This window comes from Balaenoptera ricei, chromosome X (genome assembly GCF_028023285.1).
Source record: "Balaenoptera ricei isolate mBalRic1 chromosome X, mBalRic1.hap2, whole genome shotgun sequence".
NCBI classification, from domain to species: Eukaryota; Metazoa; Chordata; class Mammalia; order Artiodactyla; family Balaenopteridae; genus Balaenoptera; species Balaenoptera ricei.
This window is the reverse complement of record NC_082660.1, coordinates 47,299,966-47,320,087: the sequence shown is the minus strand read 5'-3', so window position 1 is coordinate 47,320,087 and position 20,122 is coordinate 47,299,966. Positions and strand designations below refer to the sequence as shown.

The window sequence follows — 20,122 nt, the reverse complement described above, 5'->3', positions numbered from 1 at the left end:
AGAGGAGAGTTGGACACTTGTCCAAAAGGTTGGGATTAAATTACTAATACATGCACAGAAAACTAAGCAAATTGAGACATAGGAGGCTATTTTTAATATAGTCTAGAGGCATGTTATTTAGGATTGTTAAGGTGAATGCCAAAATAATCAGAAGAGGTGAAAATGAATGGCTCTGGGGAATGGAGAATGGCAGGGTCTGCTGATTTTTTTTTTTTTTTAAACATCTTTATTGAAGTATAATTGCCTTACAATGGTATGTTAGCTTCTGCTTTATAACAAAGTGAATCAGTTATACATATACATATGTTCCCATATCTCTTCCCTCTTGCGTCTCCCTCCCTCCCACCCTCCCTATCCCACCCCTCTAGGTGGTCACAAAGCACCGAGCTGATCTCCCTGTGCTATGCGGCTGCTTCCCACTAGCTATCTATTTTACATTTGGTAGTGTATATATGTCCATGCCACTCTCTCACTTCGTCCCAGCTTCCCCTTCCCCTTCCCTGTGTCCTCAAGTCCATTCTCTACGTCTGCATCTTTATTCCTGTCCTGCCCCTAGGTTCTTCAGAACCTTCTTTTTTTTGTTTTTAAGATTCTGTATACATGTGTTAGCATACGGTATTTGTTTTTCTCTTTCTGACTTACTTCACTCTGTAGGACAGTCTCTAGGTCCATCTACCTCACTCCAAATAACTCAATTTCGTTCCTTTTTATGGCTGAGTAATATTCCATTGTATATATGTGTCACATCTTCTTTATCCATTCATCTGTCGATGGACACTTAGGTTGCTTCCACGTCCTGACTATTGTAAATAGAGCTGCAATGAACATTGTGGTACATGACTCTTTTTGAATTATGGTTTTCTCAGGGTATATGCCCAGTAGTGGGATTGCTGGGTCGTATGGTAGTTCTATTTGTAGTTTTTTAAGGAACCTCCATACTGTTCTCCATAGTGGCTGTATCAATTTACATTCCCACCAACAGTGCAAGAGTGTTCCCTTTCCTCCACACCCTCTCCAGCATTTATTGTTTCTAGATTTTTTGATGATGGCCATTCTGACCGGTGTGAGATGATATCTCATTGTAGTTTTGATTTGCATTTCTCTAATGATTAATGATGTTGAGCATTCTTTCATGTGTCTGTAGGCCATCTGTATATCTTCTTTGGAGAAATGTCTATTTAGGTCTTCTGCCCATTTTTGGATTGGGTTGTTCGTTTTTTTGTTATTGAGCTGCATGAGCTGCTTGTAAATCTTGGAGATTAATCCTTTGTCAGTTGCTTCATTTGCAAATATTTTCTCCCATTCTGAGGGTTGTCTTTTGGTCTTGTTTATGGTTTCCTTTGCTGTGCAAAAGCTTTTAAGTTTCATTAGGTCCCATGTGTTTATTTGTGTTCTTATTTCCATTTCTCTGGGAGCTGGGTCAAAAAGAATCTTGCTGTGATGTATGTCATAGAGTGTTCTGCCTATGTTTTCCTCTAAGAGTTTGATAGTGTCTGCCCTTACACTTAGGTCTTTAATCCATTTTGAGTTTATTTTTGTGCATGGTGTCAGGGAGTGTTCTAATTTCATACTGGGTCTGCTGATTTTGTAACAAATCTTGTAGAACCACTTGGCTCTTGAAACTGCTTACATGACTGGTAACAAAAATTAATGAAAAAACATGTCCAGCTTAATGAAAAGTGATGTTTTGAATTTTTAAAAAATTATTAGGGAAGTTAAAATATTTTGGTATGTACATTTCCCGCTTTTGACTCAGATTTTCCTGTCATCACAAATCAAAACCTTGAGAGCAGAGACCAATGGTCCTTTCTTTCAGAGTTGGAGGGTCTGGGAATCTGTTGTCAGACTGTGTTCCCTGAGACTTTCCTTCCTCTCCTTAAGGACCCTGCACTTAGATCTCTGTCTCAATGACCTTGGCTTTTCTTCCTCAGGTTGTCCGCACAAACCAGTGTGCAGGAGAATTTGTCATTACCTTCCCTCGTGCTTACCACAGTGGCTTTAACCAAGGCTACAACTTTGCTGAGGCTGTCAACTTTTGCACTGCTGACTGGGTGAGTCTGGAGTGTGATGGGATGGCAGGGAGAAGCAGGAGGGTTGTGGGGAGGCTGAGGCACCATCGCCTCCAGACTTGGCCATACTCAACCTTGAACCTGTCCACAGCTGCCGGCTGGGCGCCAGTGCATTGAGCACTACCGCCGGCTCCGAAGATATTGTGTCTTCTCCCATGAGGAACTCATCTGCAAGATGGCTGCCTGTCCAGAGAAGCTGGACCTGAACCTGGCAGCAGCTGTGCATAAGGAGATGTTCATCATGGTGCAGGAGGAGCGGCGTCTACGAAAGGCCCTGCTAGAGAAGGTGGGTGGTGGGGAGAGTGCCCTGGATTGGGTACCCTATTGTGGCAGAGGTGGGGGGGAGGAAGAAGTAGAAGATGTAGCCTCTCCTCTTGGGGAGTAGTGAAAAGAACTTGACACATCTGGATTGGAAACTACAATTCCATTCTCTACCATTTACTAATAACTGTTAATAAGTTAATTTACTTCACTGAGCATCAGTATCCCCATCTGAAAAAAAATGGGGATGATAATAGTGCTTATCTTTTGGGATAGTTGAGTGGATTTAAGATGTTTGTTAAGTAAGTGACCCATAGCAGGTGCTGTTATTGCTAATGATGTTATTGCATCATTATTTAAATAACCCAGGACCAACTGACATATGAAACCCCCACTTGCTGGTAAGCTGGATAACCTTTTCAAGTTACTTAACCTCTCATAGTCTCACTTTCCCACTCTGTAAAATGGAAATAAATACCTAACTTGCAGGGTGGTTGTAAAGCTTGAGTAAGGTGATTTATGTCAAAGCATCTATTGCTCCACTTGCAGTGTAGCAGTTGCTATTGTAATATTAGTACATGAAGAAAATGATAGAAATATGGAACATTTCTTAAGAAATGCCATTTTATTACACTCATATAGTTCAGTAGCTCAAACTAGGTTAATATTACTGAGTAGAAGGCGGTCTTCCTTTAATAGATTTCTCATAGCATGCCAGTTTTGTTTGTAGATGAGTGGGACCGCTGTTCATGTAGTTCAGCTGCCTTCTTAAAGCTCCAAACTTGCCCAGTTAGGGAGTTGACTTAGTGAGAGTCCTCCATAGGATTACAAAGGAATGCTGGCCCTGAGGAATCCCTTGCTGGATCCCTTTTCTTAAAATAAGAAAATTTAGGGTAATACTTTCTTATTTTAAAGCTCATTTATAACTTTCCTATGAGCATGGGTTGTAAGGAGAATTGCAGCTATGGTAAGTGTTGGAAGTCTGGGGCCTGTCAGTTTGTGGTATTAGTTGGTGAGCCCCTGGGCTTTTCTAGGCATCATTTGCTCTCTCTGTTCAGTGCTGTTGTTGAATGATCACTCTGGGGCTGTGCTACACTACAGAAGGAGTCAAAGCAAGGTGGGAAAAGATGTTTCCATCCTAACACTCAGAATTCCTGATTTGTTTGACTTAGTATAATGTCCTCAAGGTCCATCCATGTTGTCACAATGGCAGGATTTATGTCTTATGGCTGAATAATATTCCATTTATATGTGTATGTATGTATACACACACACAGACACCCCCCACATCTTTATCCATTCATACACTAATGGACTCTTAGGTTATTTCCATATTTTGGCTATTGTGAATAATGCTGCAGTCAACATGGGAGTGCAGATATCTCCTTGAGATCCTAGTTTCATTTCCTTTGGATAAATACCCAGAAGAGGGATTGCTGGATCATATGGTAGTTCTATTTTTAATTTTTTGAGGAGCCTTCATACTGTTTTCCAAAGCGGCTGCACCAATTCGCATTCTCACCACAGTGCACAAAGGTTCCTTTGTCTCCACATTCTCTCCAACACTTGTTATCTCTTGTCTTTTTGATAATAAGCCATTCTGACAGGTGTGAGGTGATAGTTATGGTTTTGATTTGCATTCCCTGATGATTAATGATGTTGTACATCTTTTCATGTACCTATTGGCCATTTGTATGTCTTCTTTGGAAAAACATCTATTCAGGTCCTTTGCCCAATTTTTATTCGGGTTGTTTGGTTTTTTGCTGTTGAGTTGTATGATTCCTTTATATATTTTGGATATTAACCGTTTAGCAGATAGATGGTTTGCGGATATTTTCTCCCATTCCATGGGTTGCCTTTTCATTTTGTTGATAGTTTCTTTTGCTGTGCAGATGCTTTTTAGTTTGATGTAGTCCCACTTATTTATTTTTGCTTTTGTTGCTTGTGCTTTTTAGGTATCATGTACAAGAAATCATTGCTAAGACCAATGTCCAGGAGCATTTTCCCTATATTTCCTTCTAGGAGTTTTATGGTTTCAGGTCTTATGTTTAAGTCTTTAATCCATTTCAAGTTAATTTTTGTGAGTGATATAAGATAAAGGTCCAGTTTCATTCTTCCACATATGATTATCCAGTTTTCCCAGGACCAGTTATCAAAGAGACTATCCTTTCTCCATTGAGTATTCTTGGCTTCCTTGTCAAATATTAGTTAACTGTATATACGAGAGTTTATTTTTGGGCTTAATTCTGTTCCATTGGTCTGTTTTTATGCCATTACCATACTGTTTTGATTACTATAGCTTTGTAATATAGTTTGAAATCAGGAAACTTCATACCTCCAGCTTTGTTTTTCTTTCTCAAGATTACTTTGGCTCTTCAGGGCCTTTTGTAGTTCCACTATTCTAAGTGCTAAGATACTTTTCTAAGTCCTTAGTCACTTTACCTTTGTTAATCCTCATAACAACCCAATGAGGATAGTACTGTTATCTCCATTTTACAAAGTAGGGAAACTGAAACACAGAGAGGTTTAAATAATTTACTCAATATCAGTGCAGCTAGGTTTGTAATGTGCAGTGGACTCATCTTATGAGCAGGATTTGTAATGTGCAGAGCGCATTTGTGGCAGAGCAGGATTTGTAATGTACAATGGACTTATGCAGAAGTTAGGTTGGTATAGAAGACAAAAACGTTAGAATCAAAATTTCCCTCTAAAATCCCTAAAATTGCCATAATGTATAGCATTATATTGTCTTTCAGTTACTCCAAGATAGCTGGCTTTTCCTCCATTTTTGGAAGGGATTGCTTTTTCTTCATCTAATCAACAGATAAAGTCATTGGCTTAGGTTTGGAGGCCATGTTTTTTTGGGGGGGGAAAAATTGTATCTTTAAACACTGAACACAAGCACGTAGAGTTTATTTCTCTAAGTTATAGATGTGTGTGCAGTGTGCTGATAAAGCAGCCAGCACAGTGCCTGGAACACAGTGGGCACTGAGTGCCTGGAAGCTAGCATTATTCCCCAGTACATGGCACTTCTCTTGGCCACTTCCATGTATTGCCATCTCTCTGGTGCCTTGGTCCACCACTTTCCTCACCTTCTCTCACCCCGAAGGTCCTTTCTGCTGATCTGAATCTTACCTGATTTTTCTCCCTCTCAGCCCACACTGGTCTTAGCCTGCTTCATGTGATTCCCCCAGCTTTGAGAGTTTGGACTTCACAAAGGCAGTGTGCTCTGTGGAGTTTTGTCTCCCCCACAGCTCTTAGCACAGATTTGAGTCTAATGTGGGGCTCAGTGAGTCTACTGCGGGGCTCAGTGGTGGCTGAGTTAGGGGTTTCTGCAGCCCTCTTCTTGTTCTATATAATGAACACCCCCAGGGCATCACGGAAGCTGAGCGAGAGGCTTTTGAGCTGCTCCCGGATGATGAGCGCCAGTGCATCAAGTGCAAGACCACGTGCTTTCTATCAGCCCTAGCCTGCTATGACTGCCCGGACGGCCTTGTCTGCCTTTCCCACATCAATGACCTCTGCAAGTGCTCCAGTAGCCGGCAGTACCTGCGGTGAGCAGGGGGCCTACCTGGAGGAAGTGGGCTGAGGAGGGGGATGCAGAACTGGGCCAGATGTGCTCTTCCGTGACCTCTTCCTCCAGATATCGGTACACCTTGGATGAGCTCCCTGCCATGCTCCATAAGCTGAAGGTCCGGGCTGAGTCCTTTGACACCTGGGCCAACAAAGTGCGAGTGGCCCTGGAGGTGGAGGATGGGCGGAAGCGCAGTGAGTGATGGGGGGACGGAGGGACTCCACAGGCAAGTTCTATTCCCTTTTCTTCTGTACTCCCCCACCCCCTTCCTCTGCCTTTACTCAATACTGCCTACTCCTTGCTGCTCTCATTCTCTCTCCAGGCCTTGAAGAGCTGAGGGCACTAGAGTCTGAGGCCCGTGAGCGGAGATTTCCTAACAGTGAGCTGCTGCAGCGACTAAAGAACTGCCTGAGCGAGGCAGAGGCTTGCGTGTCCCGGGCTCTGGGGCTGGTCAGCGGCCAGGAAGCTGGGTATGGCAGCTTGAGGCGTTGGGCACAGGTAGCCTGCTGAGGAGCCAGCACCTAGGAGAAGGACTATGGCGGGGGGAGGGGTGGACTCTGAGTACCATTAGGCAGATGACAGCAGCAGGAAGCTGACAAGCACTGCAGTTGGAGGCGTTGGGGAGGGCAAGGAGGCCAGGCAACTAGAGTGGAGGGGAGCGCCTCAGTGCTAAGAAAACTAGGAATGTTTCTTTTTATCAGTACCTGAAGGTACTGATTTCAGACAGGCCGAGGGATTTTGTGGGCAGGGAGGTGTTGTGGGAGGTTTAGGGACAAGAAAAGGACACAGAAGCATAAACTGATCATAGAGTTCACAGTAGAAGATGGATTAAAATTGTCCAGCTTCTGTTACCATCAATTTCTAAGCTTCCCCCACCAAATATATACTATATTCCTCTCTTCTAATTCTTTCCCCCCATCATATGAACTTGCACGTATCTTAAAACCCTCCCTCTAACCTGGGCATTTGTGGGGAACTGTGAAGTATGAGAGGTCAAGGTGGGCAGGGATGAGGAAAGGTGTTGGGCCTTAGCACAGAGATGGAGGGAGGGGACTGGGTTTGGACTTGAAACCCTACATGTGAAACTCCATAGCCCCTACAGGGTGGCTGGTCTACAGATGACCCTGGCTGAGCTCCGGGCCTTTCTGGACCAGATGAACAACTTGCCTTGTGCCATGCACCAGATTGGGGATGTCAAGGTGAGGAAGGGTGGACTTGAAGTGCTGCTGAGGGATCGGGGGGGATTGGGGGACCTGAGCAGCAGGCCATTCTTGGCTTCTTTCAGAAGTTGCAAGTATTTGGGCAAGACAGGATGCACGTGTGAGAATAACGGGAGGTAGGAGGCAACAGGTTTTTAGCAAATTGCCTCTTAGAAATGGGATTTGAGGGACAGGTGACAAGGGTACAGGTACAGGATGCATAGTCAAGGGAAGGTGTCCTGGTGGAGGTGGAAGAGGAGAAAGGAAGTAACAAGGATGTTTGTGGGCCTAGAAAGCTGAGTCAAGTTCAGGAAGGTAGAGAAGTGGGATGGAGAGGGCAGTGGACACCAGTATGAGTGTAGAGATTGTGAGAAGGCCAAGCATAGCAGAGCATTTTTAGGACAGAGGGTCTCCTGATGCTATACATCAAAATCCTCTGGGGACTTAAATAAAGCACAGGCTCCTGACCAACCCCTATTAAGAATCTCAAGGAGAGGACCCAGAGATCTGCATTTTAACAGATGCCACAGGGTATTCTATCGGGCAGTGAGTGTTGGGAACCACTGCTTAGGGCCTGGCAAAGGAAGAGAGCCCAGCCCGTGCTAGGCTCTCCTCGCAAATACTGGGGGGTAAGAAGGTAGGTAGGGCAGGGGTATGTGGTGGTGGGACTTCTGTGTGAGCCCTGCTGAGGAGTTTGTTCTTTATCTGTGTCCTGGTAGGGTATTCTGGAACAGGTGGAAGCCTACCAGGTTGAAGCCCGTGAGGCCCTGGCCTCATTGCCCTCCAGTCCGGGGCTCCTGCAGTCCCTGCTGGAGAGAGGGCGGCAGCTGGGGGTGGAGGTACCTGAGGCCCAGCAGCTCCAGCGGCAGGTGGAACAGGCGCGATGGCTGGATGAGATGAAACGCACACTGGCCCCCTCAGCCCGAAGGGGCACCCTGGCTGTCATGCGGGGACTGTTGGTCGCGGGTGCCAGTGTAGCCCCTAGCCCTGCTGTGGACAAGGCCCGAGCTGAACTGCAGGAGCTACTGACCATTGCTGAACGCTGGGAGGAGAAGGCCCATCTCTGCCTGGAGGCCAGGTGGGTCTAGCTTCTTCCCCTCCCTGCTCTACCGCAACCTTCAAAGTTTAGCAGAGAAGCTGAAGATGATTCCCATGGGTGGCCTTCGGCACCAGACTCCTGTGTTGGTGTATTGACTATCCTTGCCTTTTTTGTTTCCTATCTTTTTTTTTTTTTTTTTAAACTCCATATTACACGTAGAGGCAGAGATAGTCTTACGGAGAAGCAGAGATGGACAGATACAGAGCTATATAGAGGACTAGCTCCACAGGCTGATGTGTGCACACACTCACAAGCACAAGTACCAAAAGGCAGATGGACAGGTGTCAGTAGAAAGACACCATGCATGGGACAATCTGACAAACTGCAGCACCAGGTTAATACTGCAGGTTGTGTGTGTAGGCACTGCCAACAGGCTGACAGACTGGTGGACAAGCAGAGGCATGGAGGTATGGCAGAAGTTGGGTGCGTGCAATCTGGAGCAAGCAGGGACTGACAGCCACGCGTAGGCGAAATACAAGCAAATAGGCCCAAGCGGCAGCCCCAGGGGCTCATACCGCTGTATCTGGAAGTCAGGCTGGGCTTCTGGTCAGGCAGACCACCCCACACTGAGGCCTCTCTTTTCCCTACCTTTAGGCAGAAGCATCCACCAGCCACGCTTGAGGCCATAATTCATGAGGCAGAAAACATCCCTGTTCACCTGCCCAACATCCAGGCTCTCAAGGAGGCTCTTGCTAAGGCCCGGGCCTGGATTGCTGATGTGGACGAGATCCAAGTGAGGACCCTGTTGCCCTCCTCCCCCCGCTTCACCCGACACCTTCAGTCCAGCTGGGAGAGATGGCATACATTGCGTTGTGCTGGGTTGAGTTGGGTTGGCTAGAGAGAGGAAGGGGTCACAGCACATCGTGAGGAGGCAAAACGTGCTTGGTGAGCAGTGTGAAGAAGGGTTGCAAGGCTGGCCTGAGGGAAGATAGGATGCTGGTTAGGATGAGAATGGTGGGGGGCAGGGAGGATAGAAGAGGCAAACCACAACAAAATAACTAGTCTGCTGGTCCTGGGGACTGACTGGATATCCAGAGGCTGAGCCAATGGATGTACGAGTTGTAAGAGAGAGCCAGGTGGGTGTGCCTGCCTTAGGATGATCCCTGTTTTTTCTGCCTCAAGACGGTGATTCCAGTCTGTCTTCCCAGCTCAGGGCCAGGCACAGAGTAGCATCTTAGATGTTGGCAAGTTGAACTGAGCTTTCTCTTGCCCCTGTCCCAGAATGGTGATCACTACCCCTGCCTGGATGACTTGGAGGGCCTGGTGGCTGTTGGCCGGGACCTACCTGTGGGGTTGGAGGAGCTGAGACAGCTAGAGCTGCAGGTACTGACGGCGCACTCCTGGAGAGAGAAGGCTTCCAAGACCTTTCTCAAGAAGAATTCTTGCTACACTCTGCTGGAGGTGAGTGAGGCCTAGGATCCTGACCCACAGCCTCTCCTGCCTCTGGCCCAGCTGTTGTGAGACAGCTCATATGAGTGGGGCTTTGGGGGTGCTGGGCAGGGGAGGGAGGGGGTGGGAGTGAGGGGAAGCCTGGACATTCCTCCTCTGTCTGCTTGCTTCAGGTGCTCTGCCCGTGTGCAGACGCCGGCTCAGACAGCACCAAGCGCAGCCGGTGGATGGAGAAGGAGCTGGGGTTGTACAAATCTGACACAGAGTTGCTGGGGCTGTCTGCGCAGGACCTCAGGGACCCAGGCTCTGTGGTAAGGAGCTTGGGCCCAGATGGGGAGAAGAGCTTGGTGACGATAGTGTCTGAGCCAGGTGGCCATGAGCAGACCACTTGCTCCCTGGGCCTCAGTTCTCCTGGTTTGGGAGTGGGGTATTCATGGTGCCAGAGAAGGAGGGTTGGGGTGCTGACCTCTCCTCCCCTGTCCTGGGCACGGCAGATCGTGGCCTTCAAGGAGGGGGAACAGAAGGAGAAGGAGGGAATTCTGCAGCTGCGTCGCACCAACTCCGCCAAGCCCAGTCCACTGGCATCATCGACCACAGCTTCCTCTGCATCCTCCATCTGTGTGTGTGGGCAGGTGCCATCCGGGGTGGGAGCTCTACAGTGTGACCTGTGTCAGGACTGGTTCCATGGGCGATGTGTGTCGGTACCCCGCCTCCTCAGTTCCCCAAGGCCCAGTCCCACCTCATCCCCACTGCTGGCCTGGTGGGAGTGGGACACCAAATTCTTGTGTCCGCTGTGCATGCGCTCACGGCGCCCACGCCTGGAGACCATCCTGGCACTGCTGGTAGCGCTGCAGAGACTGCCTGTGCGGCTGCCTGAGGGTGAGGCCCTGCAGTGCCTCACAGAGAGGGCCATCAGCTGGCAAGGCCGTGCCAGGCAGGCTCTGGCCTCTGAGGATGTGACTGCTCTGTTGGGACGGCTGGCCGAGCTTCGCCAGCGGCTGCAGGCTGAACCCAGGCCCGAGGAGCCCCCTACCTACCCTTCAGCCCCTGCCTCTGACCCTCTCAGAGAAGGCAGTGGCAAGGATATGCCTAAGGTGAGCTGCACAGCCCAGCTCTTTCGCCCTCAAATTCCTGTCTCCTAGCCCTTGCCCTTACTTAGGCTCCAGCCCTGTCCCTGCTCTCTGACTTTTGGTCTCCTTTGGCCTGGCCTCCCTGCCCCGTTCTGCCTCCTCTCCAGATCCCTGCAATGCTCCATGCCGGCAGCCTGTGTCTGTCCTCCTCCCGGAGGTGGAGGGTCCCAAGTCTGAGGTTGTGGGGGAGCAATCGGGCCTGGTTCTTCAGTTACCGCTACCTGTCCTTGCTCTCTTCGGCAGGTGCAGGGGTTGCTGGAGAATGGAGACAGCATGACCAGTCCTGAGAAGGTAGCCCCGGGGGAGGGCTCAGGTAAGAGAGGTAGGTTTAGGTGTGGGTAGGCTGTTTATTGGATCTCACCAGAGTGACCGACGTGGTCCTCGTCTCTGTCGTGGTGGGGGTACGACCGGGAGTAGCCTCTAACCCAGCTTGTCCCCGCAACCCCTCAGACCTGGAGCTGCTGTCCTCGCTGTTGCCACAGTTGACTGGCCCTGTGTTGGAGCTGCCTGAGGCAACCCGGGCCCCCCTGGAGGAGCTCATGTTGGAGGGGGATCTGCTTGAGGTGACCCTGGATGAGAACCACAGCATCTGGCAGCTGCTGCAGGCTGGGCAGCCTCCAAACCTGGAGCGGATCCGCACACTTCTGGAGGTGAGGAGAGGAGGGATCATGGGCAGGGGTGGGAGGTCAGGCCAAGCAGGCAGGGAGCCCAGGCCTGACCACTGTCCCGCACCTCTTTTTGCCCGTTGGTGATCACAGCTGGAGAAGGCAGAGCGCCATGGGAGCCGAGCACGGGGCCGGGCGCTGGAGAGGCGGCGGCGGCGGAAGGTGGATCGGGGTGGGGAGGGCGATGACCCAGCCCGAGAGGAGCTAGAGCCAAAGAGGGTACGGAGCTCAGGGCCAGAGGCCGAGGAGGCCCAGGAGGAGGAGGAGCTGGAGGAGGAGACTGGGGGTGAGGGCCCACCCCTGCCCACCACTGACAGCCCCGGCACCCAGGAGAACCAGAATGGCTTGGAGCCGGCGCTAGGGGCCAGTTCAGGCTCCTCGGCCCCTTTCTCCACTTTGACTCCCCGGCTGCACGTGCCCTGTCCGCAGCAGCCGCCTCAGCAACAATTGTGACAGTGGCTGAGCCTAGCACAGACCCCAACAGAGACCCCTTGGCCTCAAGGATCCTCTTTCTGACCATCAGGCCTGCTTCTTGGGAGGTGGGCGAGTAGGGGGGATGGCCACCCCCCCACCCCAGCCCATCCCCGAGTCCCTTGACTTTTATATTCTGACTCCAAGGTATTGTTCAGACCTCAGCTCCTGGGGGCCGGCCCCTGGAGTCCCCCTCCCTGGTAGCCTCTAACCAGCATTCCCAGACACCTGAGGCAGATAGACAGATGGGCAGGTGGGCAGGGGGGTGGCTGGGGCTGGGCCGGCACCATTCCAGAGACACGGCCAGTGCATATGCAAACTGGGGGAATCTCCTCTCCCTTCTCTCCCCGGTTGTGGCCCTCGCCAGGCCATGCTACACTAACCTCACCTCCCCCTCTCACTCTTTCTCCTCCTTCCCCCCTTCTCCTGCCTCACTCCTCCCTCCTCCCTCCTCCCTTTGCCTCCTTCTCCTCCCTTCCCCTGACTGTTCCACCCAGGAGGAGGAAACTTCACATAGCTGTGCTCACAGTTTTTTATTTTAAGTGAGTTTGGTTGGGGAGCAGAGCAGGGCTCCCTGTGATCTGAAGAAAGCTTTTGGTGCTTGTCCTCACTACCACCTTGATCTTCCTTCCATGTCCTGCCCTGTCTCCTTTCCTCCTCCTGGGTTCATGTTGTAATAAAAGAAGATTGTTGGTGTGTAATTAATTTGTTCAAAAGAAAAAAAGAGCAAAACAAGAAACTTGGTTCCAACTGAAGCCTATTTTAATTTTATTTTATTATTTTCCTCTTGTTAGAAATAAAACCCTTAGCAACATTTTTTGGAAACATGTTTCTGAAGTGCATTTCTCTTTGGTGGGGGAGAACAGTGTCTCCATTACCTGTCAGTGGAGGAGCTGCCGTGCTGGTGGGAGCATGAGGGCTGAAGCCAGGGAGCTCTGGGTTCTGAAACTGAGTTCTACCAGGTTCTCCTTAACCATGGGCAAGACATCCCAAGTCTCCTCCCACTCTACCCGTGAGCCAGTTTTCCCCATCTCCCAACAGGCCCTGGCACCTCTCACTAAACTCCTGCCGCAGCCTCCTCCAACTTTATGCCTTCCAGTCTATCCTCTTCAAGCCTCCAGAGGGGTTTTTTGTTTTCTTTCTCGGCTTGATTGAGGTATAATTTATACACCGTAAAATTTACCTGTTTTAAATGTACAATTCAGTGATTCAGAGGGATGTTTCTATCCTGCTTAAAACTATCCATGATGCTTCACTGCCCTTAAAATACATACACACACACAACACACACACACAGCTGACCCTTAACGGGTTTGAACTGTGCAGGTCCACTTAAACGCAGATTCCTTCCAATAAATATATACTACTGTACTATTCTCGGTGGGTCAAATCCGAGGATGATATGGAGGATGGGCTTTAAAGTTATTTGCAGATCTTCGACTGCACAGGGGGTCGCTGCCCCTAACACCACTACCACCACTCCCCCACCCCCCATGTAATCTCGTTCTGGAATGCTTTCCTGTCGGACCCGTATGCTGGGTCTTCCAGGGACCCTTCCCTGGTTTTTCTCTACCGTAAAGGGTTCTTCCTTCCTCTGAATGAGGACTAAAGCTAGGTGTACGGTCATTTACAGCCCCCGAGTTCACTTTTTAAAAGCAGCTTTATTGTAATACAATTTACGTACTACACAGTTCACTCCCTAAAAGTATACAATTCAGTGGCTTTGAGTATATTCTAGTTGTGTAATCATCACTGCAAAACATTTTAGAACATTTTCGTCATTCCAAAAGGAAACTCCACACTCCTTAAGCATCACCCCTCTCCCCTGGTCCCCCACTCCTAGGCTACCACCTAATCTATATGGATTTGCCTGTTTTGGACATTTTATATAAATGGAGTCATACAATATGTGATCCTTTGTGACTGTGCTCTTTCACTTAGCATAATGGTTTCAAGGCGAGTTCACTTTTAAATACAGATTTTTTTTTCCCCTCCTGGGACCCAAAGTCTTTAAAATGAGGGTGACTAGGGTCTCTAAAATCAGAGACCATCACCAGAATTTATGTGTTTTTATGGGGGTTTGCATGCATCTGTTTTACTGGCAAGAAGACATTGCATCAGATTCATAAAGGGATCCTTGTCCCTCCAAAGGCTAAGAACCACTCTGTAGTCAATGTTGTGTGTTCAGAGTCGGCTCGTGATAGGATACAGAAGAGGAAGCAAAAGCACTGATGCCCTGCTAAGCCTGCCCACCAGCTTCCCGTCATGCCGGGCTCTGCAAGGGCTTTCCTTTCTCTCAAGGTGCTGCACAGAGGGCTTAAAGGCTAATAGCCAGGCCCTGATGCCTAGCCCAGGAGCCCCAGTACACTGCCACTCTGCCCTTTCTCATCTGAATGCTCAGTGGGTTCACTTTGCTCCTCTTCTTCCCCTTCTCAAGGTTTCCAGTTAATGGGAGCCTAGTGGTGAGTGAGAAAGCTCACCCACTTCTAGCAGCTTTGATTGCTGGGGCCTTTGATGGGCTTTGATTTGATTTCTGGCTCAGCCCTGCCTCCTTCAGTCGTCCGGCCAGGAGCCACTGGGCTGTGCAAGTAAGGGGAGGCAGGGGCCAGTGGATACCCCTGTCCAAGGGGAAAGGCTGGTCTTTTGTTTGCCCACCTGTATGGAATTGAGCATGAAAAGAAGGTTGGAGACCACCTCAGAGGAGACTGGGATATGAGAGCTAGGACAGGGACAGGAAGGGGTTCAGTCTCAGCGCTGCATTACCACTGCCACCCCGAGGCAGTCCCCAGAAGACGTGGCCTGACAGGAGAGGAAGAGGGTGCCTACGACCTACAGCAGCTCCCAGGCTCGAGAACTAGGCCCAGGCTAAGGTCCTCCAGAGTTAAGGGGCTCACTGGTTTCCAGACAGCCTTTCCCATCTTCGCACCGTCCTGCCCCATCTTTCACAGTGATGTGCATCCCAGGAGCTCTGCAGGAGTGGTGCTGGCCGCCATCCTGTAAACAGACCCAGATCAAATGTGACATCTTCCAGAGAGCCTGCTCTGGGTGCAGATCTGTCCCCCTTCCCCAGACACTCACCTAGAAAGGGAGGAGTGACTGCCTTGGGAGGGCCCAGATGAGTGGGAGATGGGGAGAAAGAGGATTGGGGGAGCACAGTATCTTCACCTCAAGTCATTTCCTACTGTAGAGACACTGCCTTGCTGCTGCATTCTCCCAGAGGCTGCCATATCCCTCAGAATGGCTCCTGAGTCTGCAGGTGACACGGGGATGGGAAGACACATCACTTCCTCTAAGGATCTGCCCCAACCCCTTCCCCCTCCCTAGTGCCCCCACTGTGCCTTAGGTGGTGCCTGAAACACTCTCCCACCCCCAAGTTCCCATACTGGGAGTTCCTAGAGGGAAGGCAAGGCCCCGGCCTGAGTCCTCTGCCCCCACTTCCAGTCAGGGGCCTGCAGTCTGGGCTCAGAAGGAGGGAGACAGAAACAGCAGTTGGAGTCTCACTCTGTTCCCTTTGCAGTGCATAAAGCTCATTGGTAAGGGCGCTAGCTACCCCACAGGAGTGGGGCCTGGGGTCTGAGGTCCATGGTCACTGGGGCCCTGAAGGGGTAGATACTGACCATGCTTCCCAGAAGCCCTGAAATTGTAATGATGGGAGAAAAGGCATTGGGAGACAGATGGATTCCCTGCCCCTGGGGCACGCACATTCCAGGAAAAGGAAGGGAAAAGCCTCTTGTGAACTCCTTTCTGGGTGCCAAGCTCCACGTGAGATGTTTCACAAAGTCCTTGTCATGTAACACAGGAAACAGACTCCACGAAGAACACGTCTAGCTCCGGCAATATCAGCCTGGCAGAGCTGGGATTCCCGTTAAATCTCTGTCAACCTACAGCCTGTGCTGCATGAGCGAAGGGGTCCGAAGTAATCAGTCTGCCCCCAGGAAATAATTCATAGCAGGGGTTCAGTGTTGCTCTCTGCTATTGGCAGATGGGACCTCAGCAGTGCTATAGCCAGATTGGCCTTGGTAGGTAGAAGTCCATATGCTGAACTTGTACATAACCTCCATGCCTGCCTGTATTAGTTATGTATTACTGCATAACAAATTACTTCAAAACAATGGCTTAAAACAACGACATTTATCTCACAGTTCCTGTAGGTCAGGAATCTGGGTACATCTTAGCTGGATTTCTGTTTCAGGCTCTCTCACAGGCTGCAATCAAGATGTCAGCTGGGGCTGCAGTCATCCCAAGGCTCGACTGGGGAAGGATCTGCTTCCAAGCTCAGCATGTGGCTGTTGACAGGGCTTAGTTCTTTGTGGGTTGTTGGACTGAGGGCCTCAGTTTCTTGCCAACTGTTGGCTGGAGGCCATCCTCAGTTTCCTTGCCATGTGGACTTTTCCACAGGCCAACTCACAACATGGCTACTTGTTTCAACAGAGTTGATCAAGTGAGATGAAACGGGGGTGTGGGGGGGACATGGGGAGAAAATTGTGCACATGCAAGATGGAAGTCACAGTCTTTATAACCTAGTCTCAGAAGTGACATCCCACCACTTTTGCAATATTCCACTCACTAGAAGTAAGTAAGTCACCAGGTCCAGACCATACACGGGAGGGGATTACACAAGGATGTGAATACCAGGAGGTGGGGATCATTGGGGGCCATATTGGAGACTACTATAGTTTGTCCTCTGGCCCCCAATGATTCACGTCCCTTCCACATGCAAAATACATTCACCCCATCTAGAAACAATAAATGCTGGAGAGGGTGTGGAGGAAAGGGAACTCTCTTGCACTGTTGGTGGGAATGTAAATTGATACAGCCACTATGGAGAACAGTATGGAGGTTCCTTAAAAAACTACAAATAGAACTACCATACGACCCAGCAATCCCACTACTGGGCATATACCCTGAGAAAACCATAGTTCAAAAAGAGTCATGTACCAAAATGTTCATTGCAGCTCTATTTACAATAGCCAGGACATGGAAGCAACCTAAATGTCCATCGACAGATGAATGGATAAAGAAGATGTGGCACATATATACAATGGAATATTACTCAGCCATAAAAAGAAACGAGATTGAATTATTTGTAGTGAGGTGGATGGAGTTAGAGTCTGTCATACAGAGTGAAGTAAGTCAGAAAGAGAAAAACAAATACAGTATGCTAACACATATATACGGAATCTAAGGGGAAAAAAAGGCCATGAAGAACCTAGTGGCAAGACGGGAATAAAGACACAGACCTACTAGAGAATGGACTTGAGGATATGGGGAGGGGGTGGGGTGAGATGTGACAGGGTGAGAGAGTGTCATGGACATATATACACTACCATATGTAAAATAGATAGCTAGTGGGAAGCAGCCGCATAGCACAGGGAGATCAGCTCGGTGCTTTGTGACCACCTAGAGGGGTGGGATGGGGAGGGTGGGAGGGAGGGAGATGCAAGAGGGAAGAGATATGGGAACATATTGTATATGTATAACTGATTCACTTTGTTATAAAGCAGAAGCTAACACACCATTGTAAGGCAATTATACTTCAATAAAGATGTTTAAAAAAAAAAAAATACATTCACCCCTTTCCAAGGTCTGAAAAAGTCTCATTCCATTACAGCATTGCCTCAAAGTCCAGAATCTCATCTAAATCAGGTCCAGGTGTGAATGAGACTCCTTCAGTGTATTCCTTAAGCATGGCTCCTTAAGTTCTATTTGTTTTCCACCAGTAGATCTGTGAAACTTAAGAGACAAGTTATCTGTCCCCAACACACCCAACATACGATGGTGCAACAGACACAGGATACTGCTATGGACATTCCATTTCTTTTTTTTTTCTTAATTTTATTTATTTTTGGCTGTGTTGGGTCTTTTTTCTATGCGCAGGCTTTCTCTAGCTGTGGAGAGCGGGGGCTACTCTTCGTTGCGGTGTGTGGGCTTCTCATTGTGGTGGCTTCTCTTGTTGCAGAGCATGGGCTCTAGGAGTGCGGGCTTCAGTAGCTGTGGCGCATGGGCTCAGTAGTTGCAGTGCACACGCTCAGTAGTTGTGGCTCACGGGCTCTAGAGCACAGGCTCAGTAGTTGTGGTGCACGGGCTTAGCTGCTCTGTGGCACGTGGGATCTTCGCAGACCAGGGATCGAACCCGTGTCCCCTGCACTGGCAGGCAGATTCTTAACCACTGCGCCACCAGGGAAGTCCCATTCCATTTAAAAAACGGGGGAAATGGGAGACACAAAGGAGTCACTGGTCTATAGCAATTGTGAAATCCCGCTGGGCACATGGAAGTTCCTGGATTAGGTTTCAAGGCCTGGGAATAATTCTCCATGGCTCTTGGCTCTGCTTTCTGGGCTCTTGGTCCCACCCTCTGTGCCTTTCTTCCTTTTTCATGAAAGTTATCACATATTTGCGGCTGAGTAGTTTCCCCAGTCTGCTTCCTGCCAGTAAAATGTTGGGGGTCCAATGGTTTCTTTTCATTTTGTACTGTCTCTGTAATCAGTTGCCACTGACAAATGGTTCCAATAGCGGGGCTTGGTGTGACTCTGCTGTCGGTAGGTTGGGCACTCAGCAGTTGTTATAGCCAGACTGGCCTTGGTGAAAGTCTGTATTATAGAGCCCGTGCCTAAACTCCATGCATGCTGCCATGGCCATTTTGTTCAGGAGTCCATTGGGTAAGGAACTGAGGTTGGCTGACATCCACAGGACAGGACATCTTGTCCAACTCATTGAGATCTTTCTCCATAGTGGATGCTCTCTGGTGCTCATTTATGTGGGATGTGACTATCTTCACACTCTGTGCCCATTCCAAAAGGGACATCCATATGCCTCTTCCCCAGACCTCCTCCTTGAACAATATTTCAATCCTATTCTTTCCAAGTCCTTGACCACCTAGCCAAATCATTACTAACTACTCACGGATCAGTGGTACCTACACCTCTAACCATCTATGCAACCAGGCAGTGAGAATTTCCCTTCCCATTGTCCCCAGGATCAACCCTAAGTGGGGCTATCACACTGCAGCTAGACATGTCCAGCTGGTGCCAGCATATTATGCAAAACCATCTGTGAACCAAGCTTGAATATTGTGCCTCTGAGTCACCTGGTCGCAGGGAACGCCCCATGAGACTCAGGTGTGAGAAATGGGCGGCAGTGCAGCCAGTGGGAGTATGAGCCACCTGCTCAGGCAGCTTACTCTTTTTGGTGGCAGAGTGCTGCTGCACATAGACAACCTCATGGCTTGATGGGACCGTTAACACATGTTGCCATGGCAGCTCAGCTTGCACAGGTCACATGGTGTCCTCTGTCCAGGCATTCATTCACAAAATAGATCCGTTTTTCCATTTTTATCTTTCTCTGTGTCTGGGATTCCTATTATCACCATGTGGCCACTTCTAATATTACCCCCCATGTCTTTAGTTTTTTAAAAAATATTTTATATCTCTTTATTCTTACCTGTTGATTTCCAGAAGAGATCCTCAGTCTGATCTTTCCACTCACTACTTTGTTCTTCATATGTAGCTCTCCTACCCTTTATGCCATCTATACCATGTGTATTCCCATAATGTGTCCAGGAACCAGCAAACCACAGGATGGGATTTGCGATCCCCTGGGCCCAATATGAGAAGGACTCAGGCTGACTCTTCACGTATGACTTTATCCCTCTCTGACTGGTGGACCATGGTGATGTCTAGGTCACAGGGGATTAACTCAGAACCAGTATCCAGTCTATTTCAAAAGGTCTGGGTATTTCCCTGTCCCCAAGGCACAATTACATTGGCTGCAGGTTCCTGTGGGAAAAGCAAGGAGGGAGAGTTCACCATATACCCTTGTGAAAGGTGTAGTAAGTAGACCCTCCCCTTCATTCGAGGGGCTCCAGTCCGTGAACTGGGGGAGAGGCTGGGACTCTACATTTTGGGGACTAGATCAAGCCTCCAATTGCTAGACTAGATTTTTTTGGTTACATAAATCAAGTAGGACCTTATTAGGCTGTCCATCTATTTGGCCCTAGGGTAACCACATTTAATTAGCCACCACTATAGATTCCCACAGGTCAAATCACCGTTCTGATTACTGCTATGGCTCTGCTATGCATTATAGGAATCAGACGCAACTTGTCCCTGAAGGTGATCCTATCATCCCCATTGAAATCAGAGGGCCCATCTCTCACCATGACCCCAAATTACAGGGGAAAAAAAAACCCACTGCAATGTTTTTTAAGGAGGCAATGTTTATGTATTAGTTAAGGTAAAGTTAGCTTCTGGGACAGAAAAAGAAATC

The 20,122-nt window shown here is 49.0% G+C and overlaps 1 protein-coding gene across 10 annotated transcripts in view; it reads left to right on the top strand.

Moving 5' to 3' along the window:
- The window catches only part of KDM5C (lysine demethylase 5C), a 32,335-nt gene extending 19,653 nt beyond the window's left edge, over positions 1–12,682 (top strand). For 3 of the 10 annotated variants that reach the window (XM_059911789.1, XM_059911783.1, XM_059911781.1), the window contains 14 exons: positions 1,932–2,051; positions 2,161–2,355; positions 5,703–5,884; positions 5,974–6,098; positions 6,227–6,374; positions 6,998–7,103; positions 7,823–8,181; positions 8,797–8,935; positions 9,424–9,603; positions 9,765–9,902; positions 10,086–10,685; positions 10,962–11,043; positions 11,172–11,371; positions 11,480–12,682. In XM_059911789.1, the coding sequence (XP_059767772.1) occupies positions 1,932–2,051; positions 2,161–2,355; positions 5,703–5,884; positions 5,974–6,098; positions 6,227–6,374; positions 6,998–7,103; positions 7,823–8,181; positions 8,797–8,935; positions 9,424–9,603; positions 9,765–9,902; positions 10,086–10,685; positions 10,962–11,043; positions 11,172–11,371; positions 11,480–11,839 (2,934 nt within the window). In that variant the 3' untranslated portion in view covers positions 11,840–12,682. The remainder of the gene's footprint in view (positions 1–1,931; positions 2,052–2,160; positions 2,356–5,702; positions 5,885–5,973; positions 6,099–6,226; positions 6,375–6,997; positions 7,104–7,822; positions 8,182–8,796; positions 8,936–9,423; positions 9,604–9,764; positions 9,903–10,085; positions 10,686–10,961; positions 11,044–11,171; positions 11,372–11,479) is intronic. The other 7 variants (XM_059911790.1, XM_059911787.1, XM_059911786.1 and 4 more) reach the window with 4 other exon arrangements.
- The last annotated feature ends 7,440 nt before the right edge of the window (positions 12,683–20,122 follow it).